A 23,071-nucleotide genomic window follows, 5' to 3' on the forward strand; every position below is an offset into this window, starting at 1 on the left:
ACTCTTGCGCTAGAAACCCTGACGAATCTAATGAGATCTTTGATCACATATTTAGAGCACAGTTACTGTAGCATTATTGTAGTCAATCATCGATTAATTACCGTAATTAGATTGGAGGTGAAAAGTTGCACTCATATGTGAAGAGATTTTACCAATATACTTTATTTAATACTTCATGCATATAAAATTCACTCCTAAAACTTCAGAAGAGAAATTACAAACAGGGCCAATGACACTAAAATCAAAACTGCAATGGCACTGAACACAATTCCAAAATTTCTACGGTAAAACATCAAATTTCTATAGACAAGGAGATCCCGTCAGCCCCGAGGTCCCCCTACGCAAGCCCATCCACCTCACCCACAGCAGCGAGCCCCGCACCTCCAGATCCCGGGCATCCCCGACCGAGATCTCGCCGATTTGCACCGCGGCCGCGGCCATGGCGGTGCCGTCGCCCTCTCCCACCCCGCGCTCCCCGCGCCGCCCGGAGGTCATCGTAGCCCTGGAGCCCTCAACCGTTGACGCGCAGCAGCCCCTCGACTTCGGCGACCCGGCCTGCCTCGCCGCGCTCCGCGCCCTGACCGACGCTGGCGCCGCCACCCGCCTCCTCCACGAGTGCGTCGCCTACCAGCGCGCCCTCGACGCCCGCCTCGATTCTCTCCTCGCCTGCCGGGTCGACATCGACCGCGCTGCCGCCTCACTCCTACGCTCGGCCCCGCCGCTGCTCTCGCTCGCGGCCTCCGACGCCACCGCGCTAAAGGAGTCCTCCTCTTCCACAGCGGCGCTCGCCGACGCGCTCTCCTCCCGCGTCCGCCACCTCGACGCGGCGCATTCCAGGGCGGATGCCGCGCTGGCGCGCGCCGAGGCTGCGCTTGATCGGTCCCGCGCGCTCGAAGCAGCACGGCGGGCCTTGGCCGCTGACGATCTCGTCGCGGCCGCCACAGCCGCGCACGAATTCCTCACCATCGACGCACGGTTCCCCACCGACGACCACCTCCGCCGTGACCTGCTAGACATCAAGCGCCGCCTCGAGGGGCTCGCGCGACGGAGGTTCGCTGCTGCGGTTGACGCACAGGACCACCCTGCTGTGCTCCGACTCGTTAGCCTATTCCCACTCCTGGCGCTCGCTGATGAGGGACTCCAGGTCTATGTCGCTTACCTGAAGAAGGTGGTCACACTTCGTGCCCGTGCAGACTTTGAGCACCTCGCCGATCTCACGTCTGCAACCCAGCCAACCTCTGAGCGGCCAGATTTTGTCGGCTGCCTCACTCGTCTCTTCAAGGACATTGTGCTCGCTGTTGAGGAGAATGATGCTGTGCTTCACGATCTCAAGGGTGAAGATGGTGTTGCTTATGCCATCATTGAGCTGCAAGAGGAGTGTGATTCGCGGGGCACCCAGATCCTACGCCGGTATGCTGATTACAGGAAGCTCGCACGTCTTGCATCGGATATTAACTCCTATACAAAGAACCTCCTTTCAGTTGTGGGTTCCATGGCCAGTGCTGCTGGAGGTAACGAAGGGCCTGATCCTAGGGAAATTGAGCTTTATCTTGAGGAGATTCTTGCATTAACACAGCATGGAGAAGACTACACTGAATTTATGGTGAATAAGATCCGTGCATTGAGAGATGTCAAGCCCGAACTTGGGCCACAGGCGATGAAGGCCTTCCGTAATGGTAGCTTTAATAAAATGGAGCAGGATCTGACTGGGTTCTATGTGATCTTTGAGGAGTTTTTCATGGTGGAGAATGTAAGGAAAGCCATACGGATTGATGAGCATGTACCAGATGGTCTCACAACCTCAATGGTGGACGACATATTCTATGTACTGCAGAGTTGCTGCCGTCGGGCTGCATCCACTGCAAGTATTAACTCGGTTCTTGCTGTGCTTGGTGGGGCAACAAGCCTTCTGAGCAATGAGTATCAGGAGGCACTACAGTGGAGGATGCGGGAGCCAAATTTGGGTGCTAAACTGTTCCTTGGTGGTGTTGGAGTCCAGAAGATTGGTGAAGAGATTGCGACTGCACTAAACAACATGGATATCAGCTCTGAATATGTTCTCAAGCTCCGTCATGAGATTGAGGAGCTCTGTGCGGAGGTAAGTGCACCATTTTTTTCCCCATTCTATCCATCTTTTAAGCTGAAAGTGGGACATGTTTAACAAACAGGAATTATATGCATTCCATCATATTCTATCAATTGGAAATGTTCAGTTCTTAAGTTATTAATAACTTGAATTAAATGAAAGGAGCCCACAATGCTTGTGTGTTCTCTGTAGTTGATTGTAATAGTATTACATTACATGTCACGTACATCTGTGTTCATGACTTTGGACTTGTTAATGTCTCTGTTAGCACCAATCTATTTATGTTGATGATAACTTATTTTGGCATAACATATTTGTGTAGTTTAAACTTAAATTTGTCAAAAATCATCCATGTTAGTTGCTAGTGGTATCACTATCACCTGTGTGCTCAGTCATTTTATAAGTATCTTGTGTCATAGAGAATCTCATAATTCATAAAGACAGCATTTCATTATCTTGGTAAAATTATTTTAACATTGCTTGATTCTAATTCTAATTCACATCAAAGTTTGGTCTAGTTAGCATTGCTTGATTCTAATTCTAATTCGCAACAAAGATTGGTCTAATGTATTTGTCAGCTGGAAAATGTCGAACTGTTATAGATGCTTGAACTAGCAGCTTCCTAAGTAGAACATCATGATGTTGCACACATTGATACCAGCATTCTATATACAACTTTCTAGTTACTCCTGTTTGGGACTGTCTTTTGAGCCTTCCATAGCAAAACCACTCAATTTAGTGCTAGACAAACAATTATAAAACTAAACGTACTTTGTTGTCGAGACAGTAAGGTCCTGTTTGGTGAGCTCCTGCTTCCGATTCATTGGGTGAAGTGATCCTATGGGAGAAGTGATTCTGTGTCTGAAAGTGATACTCTATGTTCTCTAGGTTAAATTTTAAGTATGAAGTGATTTTGAGCGGGAAATGAATCAGGAGAAGCTACTATTTTTAGCTCTCAACCCTTCAGTTAATTTCAGAGTATTACTTCATGGAATCAGCTTAGAAATAGTTCTTTCTAAAAAACTGTTTGGCTGAGCTTCTTCTGGATTCTGCCAGAAAGCTGGTCTAGGAGCTCTGCCAAACAGGCCCTAATGGTAAATGATGTGTAAACTATGGCATGTATAATTGTTCTAACAAGATTGTCCCCTGGAACTTGTGCTCCAAAGAATAGAGCACTTATTACGTGTTGTCTTGCAAACAGAACAATGTACAAAATTCTCAGTGATGAACGAGATATGCATCACTTTTAACTTTACCGAGCATTATCTAGAAACAGCGCAGCTAAAATGATGCTTGTTTGCAAGAGATATGTTGAATGAAAATAGCATCTTTAAATGGGACATATGTAGCATAGGCCTGCACTAGCATTTACTATGTAGCACACAAATATCAGACCGGTATATACATAGTCTAGCCAGCAAAAGCATGTCATTCCTGTAAGGGACTAAAATTGTAAGACCTTTGGGGGCTACTGCAGCTAACCCTGGGCACAAAATACCGAGAACCGAATACCGAACCGAAATTACCGAAACCGAAATATTCGGTTCCTATTTCGGTTCCGAGTTTTCAGGAACCGAATTACCAAGGTAAATACCGAAACCGAACCGAGTTTACCGAATTTACCGAACTTACAAGAAATGTGATAAGTTTGAGTGTTGTTATATTAGTGATTGTACTATTGTAGACTACTATATTATGTATTTTGGCACTCATACTTATAGTCATGTGGACTTTTATATGTATTTATATTTTGCACTATTATTATCTATGAGATGATGTTAAAATTAGTCTTTGAACCTACTATTACACCCTCTCTGTGATCAATTCGGTACTGTTCGGTAAATACCGAAACCGAACCGAATTTACCGATACCGAATTTTCTCGGTACCAAGTTTTTTTAGGAACCGATCGGTACCAATTTCTAAGGAACCGAATTTGCAATAGTACCGAAGAACCGAACCGATCGGTTCGGTATTTACCGAATGCCCAGGGTGCAGTAAGGCTTGAGCATCTTCATTTGCATCTGTTAGATGGAGTCTTGAATCCTCTGTTCTGCAATGGGTGCAAATGCTCAGCCAATCCTGTATTTGAAAAACAAAGTTTGACCAAACTTTAATTTGCTCACTTCTTATTTTGATTCCTCGATGATCTAGTATGGTAGTGGTACATACATACTTTTGAAACAACACTGTTGAATTTGGTTTCTCTATATTCTCTCCTATAATATAGAATGGACAAATGGTCTTAGGAAATTTTCAGTTGACTGATAATTTATAGTTACCACAAATGAAAGTTCTGAAGGTTTATAGGTGATTTGTTGTTAGTCATTGCTAACTACTCCCTCCATTCCAAATTATTAGTCGTTTTGGCTTTTTTAGGTGCATAGCTTTTGTTATGCATCTAGATATATATCGTGTCTAGAACTCTAGATGCACAGCAAAATCGATGTATGTAGAGAAACCAAAACGACTAATAATTTGGGATGGAGGGAGTAGTGATTTGATTGCCATATCATCGTAGTTGATTAAACTTTGCACTGACTTCTGTGATTGTCCATCAGGTTTTTCATGCTCCAGCTGACCGAGAGAAGATCAAATCCTGTTTATCAGAGCTAGGAGATATCAGTGCTTCCTTCAAGAAGATCCTTCATTCTGGAATGGAGCATTTGGTGGCATCTGTGGCACCGCGCATTCGTCCAGTCCTTGACACTGTTGCTACTGTCAGTTATGAGCTGGATGATGCTGAATATGGGGAAAATGAGGTGAACGACCCATGGGTACAGAAGCTTATACTTGCAGTTAACACTAATGTTGCTTGGCTCCAGCCAGTGATGACATCAAACAACTACGATTCCTTTGTGCACTTGATCATCGACTTCATAGTCAAGAGGCTCGAGGTGATCATGATGCAGAAGAGGTTCAGCCAGCTTGGTGGGCTTCAGCTAGACAAAGAGGTCCGTTCTTTGATCAACCATTTCTCAGAAATGTCCCAGAGACCGGTCCGAGACAAGTTCTCAAGGCTTTCCCAGATGTCGACCATTCTTAACTTTGAGCGTGTATCGGAGATACTGGATTTCTGGGGTGACAATGCTGGTCATCTGACATGGCTGTTGACACCCGCAGAGGTGCGAAGGGTATTAGGACTTAGGATTGACTTCAGGCCTGAAGCCATTGCTGCTCTGAGGCTCTAAATTGTGTTTTTGTATGTACTTATTAATTCTTTATATAAGATATATCATCAAGATATGGGTTTCATACAGTCTAGCACTTTTAGCAACATTTGTTGCAATGACAAACATTTGTTTTGCTGCAGAAATCTGCAATCATACCTCTTGTTATGAACTTGTGTCATGGTGATGTTTACATTTGTTTAGGTGATTGTATTTTTGAAACCACTATTTTTGAAAAACGCTCAATCAGTTCAAGAATGTATTTTTTAAAAAAATACAAGGACATGAAAATAGGAACTAAAAGGGAAGAAAAGACCAAATAATTGAGATAAAATTTTGCTTTTTAGTATTCACTGATTTAGGTAATGATGAACGCGTAAGAAGAATACAGATAAAATTTAATCAAGAAACTTGAATACCATATAAAAATTATGAACACTTACGCAGAGAAAAAAAAGTGAGCCCGACAATTCCCCATACTACCCCTCATTCTCCCTATTTCCAAAGAACTAGCTAGGTACGATTTCGATTTGGAGTGGAGCTTCAAGTCGCCTTACTCCTTATATGGGGACTCTAAGGTGGTTAGGGGCATTATCCTCGTGGGAACTAGAGCCATATAGGGGAGTTACCAGAGGGCAGCATGTACCTGGCACCGCCTTTTGTCCATGATGTTGTCTTGTGGGTGCTCAAGCTGGTACAAGGTGGTTCCCATTAAATTGAGTTGATTTTCCCCATTTCTGGATCCATGGATCAGTGCGCTTTCCTCTTATTGGTCGGAGTTGTGCTTTCTCTCTTATTTGTTTGCGTATTTCCTTAATTCGGATAATAAATCACCTGCACATAAATATTCACCAACACTTGCGGAAATAGTCAGTAATAAACTCTACCACTATTTTTATTTTTGATATTTTATCCTATATATCAATTATGTAGGTCTACATAGTGGAATATGACATTTAAGGAACGTCAACACTCCCTTCACCTCGCCGATTGTTTTCTTGGGTAAATGTAACGTGCAAAGTGGCACATTGGTACTAGGGTTAGGAAGGCGTTCAGCTGACCCTCCCCTTGCCTAGATTTGTCGCCTGTGAGTTCAACTTTACTAGAGCATTCAGCGCGCAATGCGCACCCTACCGTTTGAACAATCAAATGTATGTAAATATAAGACAATGAAAAGTAATATCTAAACTATATGCATTATTTTTTTGATGGCATAATTAAACTATATACATGGTATAAGATAAATTCAATATGAAGGTACCACATCCGGTAGCAAGCACGTCGTCATCATGTTAATATAGGTGTCTATCTGGAATTTGAATCATAAATAGTACAACACATTTGAGCACAAAGCTATCCAGTCTTCGGATTGGACCGAAGCCAATGCCGGCCGATGCCGCGGGTCCGCTGCATTGAGCTGCCTTCGATGCGGGCCGACTTCGGATTGGGCAGAAGCTGGAGGCGCGGGACTGGGCCGAAGCTTAGGGAGGGTGGGCTTCGTCGCCCTCTTCTTGGCCGACTTCGGATTGGGCCGAAGATAGGGGCGCGGGACTGGGCCGAAGCTTAGGTAGGGTGGGCTTCGTTGCCTACTTGTTTCGTGTGGTAATCGTGGGTTTTTGTTTTGTGCCAGACACGCAGTGGGCGCCAGACTATTGGGAAGAGACTTCGCCAAGTAGTAGAGGGAGTGCTGAACGGGACCAAGTGAGGAGAGCTCAAGAGAGGGAACCCCGTTTGACCCCATGGGTCAGCTGTATATATAGAGAGGAGGGAGGTGGAAATTTGCCCCCGGCCCCATGAAAAGTTCATGATTTACATTTTGAGCCCTTGGACCTTTACAATCAGCCCATTTAGCTATATGGGCTGGGTCATTTCCCCAACACTCCTACCCTCAAATCCGAACATGGAGGATTACTAGGGCACGGACAGGGCTGTCACTACCTGCCGGCTATACCTCTACAAACCATGGGAAAGAGCGACATCCAATAACACTTAATTAATCCAGACACCATGTCTACATTAACAAGCGATACTCTAATATTCTACGTGGAGACCCCACCATTTGGATGGACAGACATCATACTAGAGCAATCATACGACTATTGGAATGTGTACTATAGTTCTAAAGCCAATTGGCTAATCATCTCAAGAACAGGGAAATAATGCACACTGTTGACGCGAAAATCCCACCGTGGGGGATTCTCAAGCTCCACGTACGCTAGGGCCGGGGAGATCTGCTTTGCTCTGACGTACCAAACCCAATCGGCGTGCATACGGTGCGCTAGGCGTGCCAATCAATTTGACCTGCAATTGACAAGGTAGATAGATGTTAAATTTTGGGGGGTTATCTGCTAGTCAGCCGATAACGATGGGCACGCGCAGATCGGCTATCGTACAACCGATTTCGCGGGAAGACAAGCCACGTTCTTGATGACGCAACCTGCAGGCAACACCTAGATTTGATCCCGATCGGCTGTGGTCAAAGATGACATGATAGGAGCCGATAGACAATAAATCTAAGATGGATAAATTGTGATGTAAACTTAAAACAAACTAGATTAAACAAGATAACCTAGCAAGATATAAGCATATATCGATAATTTGGTGGTAAAAGCAACAACAAGCTAGACTAACAGATCAAATTTACCTAACAGATCGCTAACTTTTTACAAATAACTGGGTGAGCAAGCCAGAGACCGTAGAACGGATCTGGACAGCTCGATAACTGGTGAACAGTCAGACCCCACCGGACAGATCTAATGTTCTCGATAACTAGTGAACAGCGAAAACCCGCTGGATGGATCTAGCATGCTCGATAACTTTGAGCGCCATAGAAGGAGTAAGAAGCGATGCACTGTCAACCTGAACCCATCTATGCAACTCTACTCAGAACTTTTCAACAAGCGATGGAACATACCTGCTGAGAAGAACTCATAAAGAGAAAAACTACTGCATCTAAGGCGAAGCCGCCATGCTGAAAAGTAGATTGCTTTGAATGTAAACGCTTTGTTTGGATGTGGTTGATCAAAGTTTACAAATGACGGTGGTAAGCTATTTATAGCCTAACCCTAACCTCCTTTGCCGATACAGCGAGATTACTACATGCAAAACAAGAAACAAACTTGTCTAATTAAACGAAACAAAGCCTAAGAGATAACTTGCTGACGTAGCCTCGCCAGCTCCTTCCATAGCCCCATTGGCTGCGATGCTTCCTCTGGACCAAAGGCCCAATATGCTCCTTCTTCCTCCTTGGCGTCGGCCCATTCTCTGTTGGCCGCTTGCCCACCAGATTGACACGTGCCAAAAAACAGTGTCAACACATGCCCCCTCCCCCCAGTTTCGAAGTGAAACAAACTTTTGCTCCAAAATTCTTTCAACCTGATAAGTTCCTTTTCCTTCTCCGTGTGGATTCTGACTCCACGCAGTTGACTCCTCGCCTCTTCTGCCCCTGGCGGCGGTGTAAAAACTCTTATTTGCCCTTGGCTCCAACTTCTGCCCTCTGCACCGAGACGATCTGAATTCTGTCTTTTCACCCTTTATTTATTTCCAATCTGATCCTGGGTCAAGACGCTTCATCTTCTTCCAGCTGATGCATCCTCTCACTACGGCCATAAATAGTATCCATCGGCATGGCCAACTTACTAGACTCCATCGGCTTTAGTTTCTCCCCTCGCTTCAGCACTCCAAAACCCTGGCCTCCATCTTCACCAGCATCTGGCAGGAAACAAGTGTGCAGGTGAGGGTTGCTCCAATTAGCCCCCCAGCTCTTTGTCGTCATTTTGGGAACGCATTGGCCTTTTCTCCTCTCTTCATCCTTCTGCAACCCAATTAGATATAATCACCCTTTCAATCTACAGATATGATGAGGTTTTGATCGCTGCAAATCGTCCTCCTTCTCCTGAGTCAGAAAACCCCTTTGACGATCTTGACGAGGGCACTCGGAACCTTATTTGGGATCTTCTTTACGAGAAAGACGAAGCTCGCCAGAATTATTATAAGGAAACCAAGAAAACCCACCATCTCGAAGTCCAATTAGAAGTAGCCTGAACAGAACAGGTGATTGTTCGTGCCCAACTGACAGCTGTCGACTCCAGGGTCGCCAGTAAGTCTCTCTGGTTTTGCAAAGCAACACCTATAAATGCTCTTGACTCCTGCCTCTGATATTTTCTTCTTTCCTCTAGCTCTGCAATCGCAGATTCAAGCCCTCCATGCTACAGCAGCCACCGCTATGGAAGCGATGAACACGAGGGGTGACACCATCGCCACTCATCTATAGGATATCCCCAACCGCGTCCGTGAGGTTGCAGGTTACAGAGTTCACCGTGGTGCCGCTGTCGCCCTCACCATGGTGCAAACCTTGTTTGGGAATGACCTCCGGACCCTGCATCCAATCTTCCCTGAAGGTGAAGCACAGAAAGGTTTCGAAGAACTCGCCGATGACCTCGGCATGGTGGCCACCGCCATCGCTGAAGACGTCAGTCTTGATGCGGTGGTTAGCAATGTCCTGGGCGACGAGTAGATTAGTAGCAGTAGTAATAGTTAGCCGATGTAACAGCCTGATCTATCAGATCGGCTTTTTGTAAATATACTCTAAAATGAATGAATCGGCTTCTCTTTCGTTTATTTGTGTTCTGATCTCCTGATGTATCTCATCCTCTAATCTGAATTGAACTGACCGACCAATATTTCTGCAGATATTTGTTCAAAATTCTAGAAGCACACATTATTAATGTCTTCCCCTTCTACTAATCGGTCGATAACTGAAGCACCAAATTATTGAAGTTCCCATAATGTTCTTCAGAATTTTCAGAAATTTACATTCGAATCATCAAGTCCCCATTACGAATAACCAAAACTGCATCCTCCGAATTGAGCATCTTTCAGCCGTACTCGGCCCAGTAAAGATTCCAGCCAACAGAAGTTGCTTTAAACCAAAGATTCTGTGTATTCATAACCATTGACTGGTTAAAATATGAAACTGAATTTGAATCATTCTCTTCTGGAAACAATAGCTCCTCTCTAACTCAGGAACTATGACGTAATCTTGGACTTAAATGATCACTCTTTGGTTTATTGACAAAAAAACAGATAGAACTTCTGACAGATGACGGAATATATCAAGATCAATCGGCTAAGGAAACAATCAAACCTGACAATGGCGTAACGGATAGCTGGTCATGAGTAACATAGTCCTTTAAAATGCGAATCAAATAGGCAGCACATAATCCGATAATGATTTTTAATCTTCCAAGTATGACTCAGCCGATCTCTTGATAATAAAACACCCAAGATGTTCACAAGAACCAAATGACTTGATCAGGACAAAACTTTTGTTGTGGGTGTTTTTGCGCTAAGGGTGATATATATCATATCGGCCATGTAAACCAATGTTCATGATAATCGGCTAGCAGATTTGTGCTCCTGCGATATTTTCTTTTGATTCCTTTTTATGCTAAAGGCGATACGTAGTATCGTCTATGACTTGCATCCTTACAGATGATTAGGATGACTCTTTCGAGCTGATTTCTTGAAATGCGTCAAGTTTGAAATCAGCTACCTTCAGGATTCCCCCTTCCCAGGCTTCTGGATATGCATCTGATACCCTGACCGCTCCAGATCTCCAAATCAGCCGTCGCGATACTAAACGATGAATCAGCATTGACAACTTCCACGAAGTCTCCAATCCATTGGACCACACACTGATGCATTGTAGATGGGATGCAAGAGTTAGCGTGAATCCAGTCTCTGCCTAGGAGTGTACTGTAGGATCCTTTGCCATTGATGACGAAGAACGTGGTCGGTAAAGTCTTGCTCCCAATCGTCAAATCAATGCAAATTGACCCCGGGCTGGAGAAACTGCTCCTTTGAAATCCTTGAGCAACATATCGGTTTGGATTAGATCATCCTCCCCAAGCCTAAGCTTTCAGTATGTAATATATGGCATGATGTTTACCGCAGCTCCTCCATCAACAAGCATCTTGGTCATCGGCTTGCCATTGATGTATCCTTTCATGAACAATGGCCTGGCATGCTTCCGTTCCTTGTCCCCTGGCTTCTCAAATGTTGCTTGCATAGGATCCAAGGATAACTGAGCCATGGTTTCTTCCACTTCTTCATCAGATGAAGCCTTAAATTCCATGGGTAGAACAAAGACCATGTTAACCGATGCAATCTCTACTCCATCAAGTTTTTCTTTCGGATGCCAAACTGTTGACTTTGGGTGCCTGTCTTTGTGAACACGATCTTCTTCTTGACATTCGTGATCGTGCATCCTCTGCAGTCTCATTTTCTAAGACCGGGTTAATCCTCCCGGACACCATTGGTTAGAGTCTTCGGATGTACTATGAATCCTTTGAACCTCCGGGTCTCGAGCACAAGATTCATCGGAAACTCGAGCATTAGCTTATGCCTCCAGCTGCTCTTGAGGATCAACTCTCTTTCCTAGCCGATCATGGACAAGAGTGCGCCTCCTTTGTGGTCTGCCCACATCAATCAACTATTGATAGCGTCCATCATTATACTACCCCTCTCGTGAATTTAGTTTTCGTGACTCCTATTTCATTCAGGGCAGTCATCAATTTTCGGCATACGCAAACCTTCATTCCAATAGCGCATCCAGAACGGACACCACTAGTGTTCTTATTCTCGCCAAGCATGCTTCTGTTGCCGGTGTTTGTTGACGCTCCTTAGCGCCCCGATTTGTATACCACAAGCGCACGGTTCGTGTAGCTTTTCCCTTAGAGTATTCCCCCAAGGTTTATCAATCCGTGGATCGACAAAGAACTACCTAAGGTTTTCCATCTAATCTAACGGATCTATCCTAACATGAAGCATTGATTGCATATAAAGGGTAAACCTTTGACAGATATGAGTGATGTGTAAAGGTTGATCTCATCCATGAACATAGGCTTAATCATAGCAAAACCAAAGACATGACTAGGCCTATCGTCATCTAGTTGTAGTACAAGCTAACGAGCAAATAAATCATGCATCTCAATCAAAAGCATCTTTAAATCCAAAATCTCCAATCCGATCCCTCGATACTCCGCCTACTCAGTGGGAACGGCCTGTCACGACGCCCCCCTTTGAACGAAATACCCTGAAGCAAGTCGAACCCCCTTTGGTAGTTCCGCCATGAACCTCTAGCCACCATGACTACAAGATCATGCTAAGAGATCTATCTCGATAATAGATATAAGATGAAGCAAACCCAAAGAAAAGAACGAAATCGAAAGAGAGAACATGATCGCTAATAGATTCGGAAGACATGATTATCATTACTCACATAATAGATTCGTTTGGATCGTCACCACCGAGTAGATACCATTGACAACTCCAACTAGCTCATGAACTCCACCATGGCACAACCACGCAGGGAGGCCATGGCGGCTAGGGGCGGCCTAAGCCATCTCCTAGACAACTTCGAAGACTCGCGGCGGCCGTCGTCTCCCTCCGGTCTTGGCCCTAGGTTTTCGTCGAGTTCTGGGTGGATGGATGCTCCGAGTTGAATAAGGTGCGAGCTATTTATAAGCCGAGGAAGCCACCGGTCGAAGGGGAGGCCGAACCGCTTCAGAAACGGGCTAGGCCGGCCGACCCCATGGGCCTAGGCCGGCCGGCCTACCCTGTTTCGGGCTCGCCTCGATCTCATCTTTTGCGTGCAGACTCCTCGCATCTTCTAGAGTTTATGTCCTTCACGATTGCACCCCTTTGGACGTCGTTATCTTGGAGATATCTTCGAGGAAAGGATAGGATAGGGAATCCTTCCTTAAATTTTCATTTGCTTTGCTTAATCCCGAAGTATCTTGATCTCATCTTCGTGGGCTTGGTCTTTTGGGCTCTCTTGGAGGATGGATGTGCTTGAATGGGCTTCGAATCAACATGGGCTTTGATCCTTCCTTTGGGCTTTGGCCTTCGTCTTTCTCCGTGTTAGCGCTCGATCACAGGCCTCGTCATTTCATGCTCCAAAATAGGCCAAAAACCTGCAAAAACGAAGTTCCTCCAAAATATATGTGCAAGTGTGAAAATGACCAATAATTAGGCCGGGGTTAGGACGGTTAGTGATTTTGATATTAAATTCATGCCATTATCAAGGATAAACAAGGGATAAAGTGGGTACTTAAGGAGCGCCAACATTCCCCCCATGCTTAAACCTTGCTCGTCCTCGAGTAAGTCCAGGAGCTTTGCTTATAAAGAAATCAGTGTTGCCCCTCAATGTCCTCTTTGCACTTAGTCATACATAACAAGACATATTGCTCTCTCAAGTATTTAGCATTTAAGTTCATATTGTGACCGGCTACTTTTTCATTATGGAAGATAGACTAGCAATTAAAGAACAAGCCACAATAATAAATAAATGCAATGCTCTCAAACTTAAGCGAACTTCAAACCTTTACCTTGTTTCATCGTGAAGAGTTTTCAAAAGAATGCATATCAAACATAAGTGAGGTTCTCTTGCCAAAGATCATGGAAATACTCATCTCATCAAGTCGCTCAAGCCTACAATAGATTGTCTTCAACCTATTCTACTCATATATAAAAGTGGAAGGCTTATGTGGAGCTTGATAGGTAAAAACAATCCTAGCAAAATATTATATCTGAAATATTGTCAAACTAAGAGAGAGATCTATTGGATTTACTGAGACTAGTCAAAAAGGCCATTGGAAAATAATGTTGGAGAGGGAGAAAGATGAAACATACACATTTAGATAGGTGGACATGTGCAAGTGGCAAATGGATGATCCCGAGACACAAATGAAGTTCTCGTTATCGGATTGCACATGGTTGGAAGATTTGAGTATGGAATAATTCTTCAAAGTAACTTGGAAAATTAATGAAGCCAAAAAGAGCTAAGGAGCATTTTATTCTTCTTTTTTTTCATTTTTCTCTTTCTTTTTTCTCCTTAGAACTTTTGATAGCATAGAATACTTACCCAGCCATCTCCCCATGCTTGAACGAATGCTCGTCCTCGAGTATGAATAGTGGGAGAACCAACTAGCTAGGGTAAGTATCTCAAATTCACCTTCTTCTTCATAGAGCCTCTTGAATCTCTGGAGAGCCTTGTCTCCCAAAACTTTTCTTTATATGGTGCCCTTGATTCTTTTGATTCCGTTGAAATGATAATCCATACTCAAATTGGGTTGTGGTCAAGGAGGTAATCACAAAAAGATATTTTTGGTTTAGGGTGGATATCCAGTGAGGTTTGCAAAATTCCTGAAATAGAAACTCACAATGCATGGATAAATAGGCTAGCAAAAAGAAGGTTACACAAAAAAAATGGAATGACCAGCTTCTTAGTCTCATACCAAAGAAATCAATCTTAATCCAACTCATCAAAAATATAAGTTTGCAATCTAAAGGTTTCATCATGAAAGAATATGTATGTATAGGCTTTGGTAGGTAGAACTTTGCAAGAGATTCACAAATGTAGATAGCATAGGAATTAAGTTTTCAAATTAAACAATCACAAGGTGTAAGGTCATCGGTAGACTTAAATCAAAGAGCAACATAGAATATGTGGGTTTAGAATTTAGTCATTTAACCTCCACAAATAAAAGAGCCGATATTTAATCGTTTTAATTCCATTTAATTGTGAGCAAATGGCCAAGTCATATACAACATAGCGTAGGTAAAACAAAGCAGCAACTTTCATTATTTTTCCATAAGTATAAGGTATTGCCAAAATGTATCAATGTGGTGAGCACAAAGTGATGGTGATCCTACACTTATTGAAAACAAAAACAAATCTAGGTTGTACTCCTAGTAGCCATGTTATTATAGGGAGAGATGTACAAAGGTTGCATCTATGGTTGAAGGCATATATGTACAAGCATTTAGAAAAAGAGAGAGTTGAGGAAGAATTACCGTCCTTCTCGATGCTCGTAATGAAGTGTAGCGCGACCTCCCCCATTCTTAAGTATTGTGCTAAGCATGGAAGAAGAATCATGAGCATCTTGTGGCAACCGTGATTATCTTACTCCATGAGATCTTTCTTCCTTGTTCACGAATTCCTCCCCCATGATTAGCATGATGCTAGGCGTGGAAGGAGAAGATGGACCATCTTGAAATTCTTGAAATCCTCCCTCATGTGTATGAATATCATCTTCAATGTGTCTTCACCTTTTTGGCCTCAATTTCTTTCAACTTCTTCTTGTACTAAGTCATGGTCCCAATCATTGCTTCACATCATCGCCGCCTCCTTCAATTCCTCGTTGTCCCAGTGCTGCCTCATCTTCATGAATTTTACTTTCAATTTCCAGAACAGAAATGTACTGAAACATTGCTCCATTGCGAAGTGCACGAATTTTCCTTTCCAACGAGTCCTCATTCGCCCAAAACTGATTCCGAACAAGAGAGTTATGTCCATTTCATCCCAGCGTTGCAATCTGTCTCGACGAATTTCAGAACGCGCAACGTCCAATGTTTTTGCCATATCTCCTTTTACGGGTCTTCAAATTCATTGATCTTGGATGCGTTGGAACGGAAATTTCATGGAGCTTCTGAATATCAACTTTTTCTTCCTTGTACATCTCTGTACATGTGCAAGCAAAATTTGATGAAAACAACGGGGCTTGCTTTCGAACTTTGGAGATGTTGACGAATTTGATTTCTTCTTTGATCACGAATTCATGGGAGCGCTTTGTCATGCCTGCAAAATAATTCAAGTGCACAATCTACCCCCAATGTGACAGTCGGGAGTAGAGACAAATGCCAACAAACCAAAAACACCCCCTAAGATACTTAACTTGTGGCATAGCTAGCTTAGCGAAACTAGTGAGTGTACGTGTGTGCTAGTGTAAATGCAAATGAGGGGAAGATATATAAACAAAGACAACGTTTACACCTAGTTCTAAACACCATGTTTACAACTAGGTTGCCGAACTTCTCCATAGCCACAAAGACTTATTTAACTAAGGTCAAAACACCATGTCTATCCCATGATCAATAGGCCTTCATAGCACAAGAAAAAAAATAAAGCGCATTGCAAAGCTTATAAACCAACCAAATGCAACCTCATAGCTTGGTAACTAAATGATGATGGTCTTCAATCATGTCTAAACACCATGTTTACACAAGATTGCAAAAGGTAAATGCTATCATGATTAGCATTACATAGATAGGAAAGCATACATCAATAAGATTGAGAACAAGCTAGCAAAATGAGGGCATGAACAATGGAATGGATGCAAAGTGCAAATGCAAAGTTAGCAAAAACAAGTGTTAGCAAGGTTGAAAGGACCTTTCGATATTGTTCCGCAACTACCTTATTCAAAAACAATTGCTAAGAGTGACAAAAAGCCTTCGCAACACTTCATAAGAAGTGAGACTTTTGTCAATGAAAAGGTTATTTATCGAAAAGGACCAAGCAACCGAGCTAACAAGGTTTTAGAAGTAGGTTTATGGGTTTCCTATATTTTTTTGGCTTAAAACAAAAATTTTGAAGAGAGAGTGTTGGGTATAGAAATTCTATCTAAGGTGTTTTTTTAAAAAAAACTAGAGAGAAACAAAAGTTAGAATTTTTTTTGAATGAAAAACATAACCTATGGTTTTAGGATTGCTCTATGAGTGATTTTCCTAAGGGTTTTAGGTTCTCAAAAGCGAGGCTAGTCAATGTTTTTAGAAAAGGTTTTTTTTAAAAAAATGCAACATGCAATGCAATGCAAGGGTGAGACGAACAACATGGTATGCAATGCAACACGGGGTGGATGAACAAAATGATATGACATGATGAGGTGGTCTAAAACAAAAAAAAGTTAGCCTAAGTTAATTAGGCACAAGTTTAGAATCAAAGGGTGGTGCAATGCTTCATAAATCTCTCTAAAAAGACACAAAGAAAAAGACTCAAGACACTAATAGGCACACAAAAAGGTCTACAAGTTTCCCAAGATCAAATAACAAAGTGCTCCCTCAATAACATTTAGAATGAACGACATGAAGTTGTGGTTTTTATTAGAGCAATGGTATAATGTTACTTGATATTCCGATTAAAGAGTGCAATGTAGACGGTCATATTAATATATATAAAATAAAAGATCGGGTTGCCTCCCGCAAAGCGCTTCATTTAGAGTCATAGAGCTCGACTTTCTTACATACCTTCTCATTGATGCGAAGCCATGGTCCTTCATGCAAGAGGTGAAGGTGTTCTATGCAGCTCTTATTCCACTTCCCATGTTGGACATGATCAATCACGCTTAATGGAAAACTTGCCCAATCATCTCTCACATCATCGTCACCTCCTTCTTTGTTGTCCTTCGTCGCTACCTTTCTTTTCACAGATTTTCCTCTCTGTCCAGATTGGGAATTGCGCCAAACAATTGATCCAATGCAAGGTGCACGTAATCTTCTTTTCAACAAGTCTTCATTTGCCCAAAACGCATTCCAATTGAGGGAGTTATGCCCCTTTTTTTCGTCACTGCAATCTGCCCCGAACTGATTTCAGCACGTGCATCTCTGATGTTTGAGACATAGCTCCTCCCATGGGTCTTCAATTGTATCGATCATGGATGCGTTGAACTAAGGACTTGATGGAGATCCTGAATATTCAACTTTCTTGCATTGTAAATCTCTGGACTTGTGCATAAAATTGATGAGGCTTAGCGATGTCCGTTCTTGAAACTTGAAGATGTTGATGATGGTGTTCAAAATTTTGGACACAGTTAGCGACGTCCAATTCATGTCCTGCATGGTTAGTGAAATTCGGGGCTTCTCCCGACATGTGCTCTTTTAGGGTCATGAGCTTGACCAAGCGCAAAGCAAGATCGAGATTTGCAAATATTTGTAAACATATGCAACATAATCACATCCTCAATTAAATTTCATCAACAAGGCATGGTGTAATTAAATGCAGCATGTGTTTCTTGCATAGCGCAGAGCTCATTATTAGGCAGAGGTTCTTTAAACATGAAATCAACCTTCTCAAGAAACTCTAGTCTATCATCATGAAAAGAACAAGGCATAGAATTTAAACTTTCATTCCGACTATTGGTTCGAGCATGAGATTTTTAACGATTATCAACAAAACCAATAGAAGCTTGAGAATTCACTGTATACCTTAGCCTCGGAGCTTTTTTATACTCATTGAAGTCGTGGTGCTTTGTGCAAGATGTCATCTTGATGCACTCTTCGTGGTCAGTCGTGATTTGCTTCTCACGTCTCCATGTGTTGAATGTTGTGTTCTTGTAATCCGTCGTGGTTTGTTTGCAACATCTTCATTTGTCGAAGGTCGACCGCTTGTGCCTTCATTTGCCAATGTCATTGGGGTTCTTCCTCTGCTCCATGTCTCTGAATTTTATCATGTACGCTTGATGAAAACATCGCCCAAGCTCGCCTTCATTGTTATCATCGTCATCTTCTCTATCTTGTTCTCATCGCGTTGCTCCTGCCTCTTCTTCGTGGAATATCTCCTGTATACTCAACAGAACATATACCAAAATATAGATCTATTGAAATGTTTATGAAATTATCTTTCCAACGAGTGGTCATTCATATTAAACCGAGTCCAAACGAGAGAGTTATGCACGTTTCACTTTTGGCGCTGCATGCTGTCCAGAAATTTTCAGAGTGCACAACCTTCAATGTTTTGGCCATACCTGCTTGTAGGAATCTCCGATTGACTTGGTTCTTAATTCGTTGGAATGGGAACTTCGTGGAGCTTTTGAATATCCAAAAATATGCTGCTATTTGCTTCTGAGGTCGAGCTGGACATTGATGAGAACAATATTTTCTTGTGAATTCATCCGAAGATGTCAATGATCTCGATCATGTGGTCTTCGGAGCGTCTTGTTGTGCATCCTTGGCTTCAAGGTCATCACCATTGATTCACCAGCGAGTAGCATGGCTCCAATGGTCTGTCTCCATAGTTCTTGCTTTGCCTAAGATGTCGGGATCGAAGGAGGCTCCCGTGCTTTGTGTCGATGATCAGAGCGGTCTCTTTCTTTGATTGCACTCGACTAGAAGCTTCTTGAGTATCCCATGGAGAAGATGGGTGGCATCATGGTTCCTCTAATCTTGTTTTCTCTAGCGTTGGTCAACTTCAAATCATCAACTTTTTTGCACAAGGTTCTCCAAACATCTTGCGACATCGTCATCACTTTCTCCATTGTTTGTTGTTGCCTCTTCTTCGTTGAATTCCTTGATCATCCTGCACAGAATATGTACCAAAATTCTACTCCATGGAAAGCCTTATGAAATTACCTTTTCAACGAGTGGTCATTGATCCCAAACGGACTCCGGATGAAGAAGTTATGGTCGTTTTACTCCGGCACTACGCTCTGTTCCGAGACATTTCAGAACGCGCAGCGTTGAAAGATTTTACCATAACTCTTCACACCGATCTCCAAAATTCATGATTCTTGATGCGTTGGAAAGTAGACTTGATGGAGCTTCAAAATAATCTATTATTTTCTCATGGTACTTCTCTGATCTTGGACAAAAAACTCATTACAACAGTAACACTTTGGAGATGATGATGATCCGATCACACGATTTTCTTTGCGGGCATGCTTCATACCTATTGCTTGAACAAACAATTTTTTCCAAAAACATTAGTCTTTAAAATCAATTGACACGGTGGCGTACCTTATTTATCATCTTTTGCTTTGGGGAGTGGGGACTCGATAGCGGATGCTGGGTCACTAACAAAAGTTAGCACCTACCACTAAAGAGCGGGTCTTCACGTAGCCATCAACTTGCTTGAGTGAGATTGGACTTGTCAAAGTACGGATGTTGAGAACTTCAAAATCGCTTTGTGTCTAGGGTTTTACCTGCATTCATGGACACAAACAAGAAACACAAGATATATGCAATAATAAAATTAGGGTTAGTCCAAAAACTTGATAGATCGCCCTAGGGTTCGTGTTGCCGATCCCCAGCAACGGCGCCAGAAAAGCTTGTTGACGCTCCTTAGCGCCCCGATTTGTATACCGCAAGCGCACGGTTCGTGTAGCTTTTCCCTTAGAGTATTCCCCCAAGGTTTATCAATCCGTGGATCGACAAAGAACTACCCAAGGTTTTCCTTCTAATCTAACGGATCTATCCTAACATGAAGCATGAATTGCACATATAGAGTAACCTTTAATAGATATGAGTGTTGTGTAAAGGTTGATCTCATCCATGAACATAGGCTTAATCATAGCAAAACCAAAGACATGACTAGGCCTATCGTCATCTAGTTGTAGTTCAAGCTAACGAGCAAATAAATCATGCATCTCAATCAAAAGCATCTTTAAATCAAAATCTCCAATCTGATCCCTCGATACTCCGCTTACTCAGTGGGAACGGCCTGTCACGATGCACCCCCTTTGGATGAAATACCCTGAAGCAAGTCGAACCCCCTTTGGTAGTTCCGCCATGAACCTCTAGCCACCATGACTACAAGATCATGCTAAGCGATCTATCTCGATAATAGATCTTGGATGAAGCAAACCCAAAGAAAAGAACGAAATCGAAAGAGAGAACATGATCGCTAATAGATTCGGAAGACATGATTATGATTACTCACATAATAGATTCGTTTGGATCGTCACCACCGAGTTCATACCATTGATGACTCCAACTAGCTCATGAACTCCACCATGGCACAACCACGCAGGGAGGCCATGGCGGCTAGGGGCTGCCTAAGCCATCTCCTAGACAACTTCGAAGACTTGCGGCGGCCGTCGTCTCCCTCCGGTCTTGGCCCTAGGTTTTCGTCGAGTTCTGGGTGGATGGATTCTCCGAGTTGAATAAGGTGCGAGCTATTTATAAGCCGAGGAAGCCACCGGTCGAAGGGGAGGCCGAACCGCCTCAGAAACAGGCTAGGCCGGCCGGCCCCATGGGCCTAGGCCGGCCGGCCTACCCTGTTTCGGGCTCGCCTGGATCTCATCTTTTGTGTGCAGACTTCTCGCATCTTCTAGAGTTTATGTCCTTCACGATTGCACCGCTTTGGACGTCGTTATCTTGGAGATATCTTCGAGGAAAGGATAGGATAGGGAATCCTTCCTTAAATATTCATTTGCTTTGCTTAATCCCGAAGTATCTTGATCTCATCTTCGTAGGCTTGGTCCTTTGGGTTCTCTTGGAGGATGGATGTGCTTGAATGGGCTTCGAATCAACATGGGCTTTGGTCCTTCCTTTGGGCTTTGGCCTTCGTCTTTCTCCGTGTTAGCGCTCGATCACGGGCCTCGTCATTTCATGCTCCAAAATAGGCCAAAAACCTGCAAAAACGAAGTTCCTCCAAAATATATGTGCAAGTGTGAAAATGACCAATAATTAGAACGGGGTTAGGACGGTTAGTGATTTTGATATTAAATTCATGCCATTATCAAGGATAGACAAGGGATAAAGTGGGTACTTAAGGAGCGCCAACAGTGTTCTTCCTTCTCTTACCGATGCTGATACTTGTTGTTAAGCATCTGGGACGTCACGCATCGGCGAGGCTTCTTTGATCCTTCTCTATGCTGATATCTGCCCTGTTGTTGACTCTCGATAATGACTCATTTCAAGTGTCATCTTTAGCCTAAATCATGAGAATAAAGTCTCATACCTGCTTATGCTATCCAGAAAGAGCCAATTCCACATTTCATCTTGAAAATATTTCTATATTAGAATTCGGGCAGAAATGCAGGTCAAACAGGCTTCAAGCTTCAAGATACATAACCTGACCATCAGAGCAAGCTATGAGCTCATGCATGAGTGCATAAAAGACGAGCGTCAATAGTAGTGGTAGGTTTTATTGCTAACAAATTCCACAAAGTGTTGGTCTACATTTGTGCGTAGGTGGCTTATGCTTGGAAATGAGAAGAGAATGCAGCCCACAAGCAAGGTGACACATCATCAATCCACGGCAACCCCTTCTCGATGAATCAGACATGTTCACGAGGATCCAAGGGCCCGCCAGAGCTACCAAACCATTTTATGACAAGCCATGACACCCATACATAACATGGGGCCCACCTAGAAGTGTCCTAACCAAGAATTAGGCCGATCGGCCACACTTTCTGGCCGACCGACTAAGTCATTCACCTGGCGCCCATCTTCCACGTGTCACGTCCTCATTTGATGCCAAGGTCGGTTCCAGGAGGGTCCGGGCTGAATTCACGGCAGAGGAGGCCATGGCTCCCTCCTATAAATATGAAGGGAGGGGGCTCAAATGGAGACATCACTCACCACCAAGTGAAGAGCCTCTCTAGCTTGTGTTTAGTGTTGGGGAGAAAAGTAGAGGTACAAAGGAGGGGCGCTTGGTTGTCGACACTCTTCTCCAATTTGTACCTCTACAAGAGAGTGAGGAGGAGTCGGGGGAAGTGTCGGGCTTGTCAGCACTCTTCTCCGCTTGTATATCGACGGATGCTTATTCGATATTAAGTGTTCGATTCTTATTTAGAATTAGAGTTTAATTGCAAGTTATTTTTTCTGCCTTTTGCTGGATTGAGTGTTTGCTTAGAGTAGCAATTGATCCTAGCTTAAGACTCTTGATAGAGATGGATAATCTTGGCCAGGGTTTGGATTAGTACGGAATAGTGTAGATGTTGGTACTTTGTAACGTTACGAATAAAATCCACAGTCGCACGGATACCGCTGTAGCTTTCACCCAAGAGTATTTTAGAGTATCGTATCCACTGGGGAATGTGAGTACACTATCTACGGGTTCAGGCTGTCCAAGGACACATACACTGTTGTGGGAAGGATAGGATAGAGAGGACTAAGATTTAGAATCTATGTTTAGAAGAAGAGATCACGTCGCCGTTATACTTCGAGCTACTGGTTTCGACCAGCTTAGACAAGCCGATAGCTCCAGTAATACGTGCTCTATCTGATATCCGAACATGGAGGATTACTAGGGCTCG

General features: G+C 43.3%; 1 protein-coding gene across 1 annotated transcript; it reads left to right on the top strand.

Moving 5' to 3' along the window:
* The first annotated feature begins 312 nt into the window (after positions 1 to 312).
* On the top strand, positions 313 to 5,423 carry LOC120707035 (conserved oligomeric Golgi complex subunit 4-like). Its single transcript, XM_039991797.1, has 2 exons — positions 313 to 2,098; positions 4,647 to 5,423. Exons 1-2 carry the CDS (start codon positions 440 to 442, stop codon positions 5,274 to 5,276), a joined length of 2,289 nt encoding a protein of 762 aa, XP_039847731.1. The 5' UTR covers positions 313 to 439; the 3' UTR covers positions 5,277 to 5,423.
* Positions 5,424 to 23,071: the final 17,648 nt, after the last annotated feature.

This window comes from Panicum virgatum, chromosome 5K (genome assembly GCF_016808335.1).
Source record: "Panicum virgatum strain AP13 chromosome 5K, P.virgatum_v5, whole genome shotgun sequence".
NCBI lineage: Eukaryota > Viridiplantae > Streptophyta > Magnoliopsida > Poales > Poaceae > Panicum > Panicum virgatum.

Excerpts from the sequence above, each read along its gene's own strand:
- LOC120707035 (XM_039991797.1), top strand. The coding sequence starts at position 440 with ATGGCGGTGCCGTCGCCCTCTCCCACCCCGCGCTCCCCGCGCCGCCCG. Across the intron at positions 2,099-4,646 it reads TTGAGGAGCTCTGTGCGGAG|GTTTTTCATGCTCCAGCTGA; the intron begins GTAAGTGCACCA and ends ATTGTCCATCAG.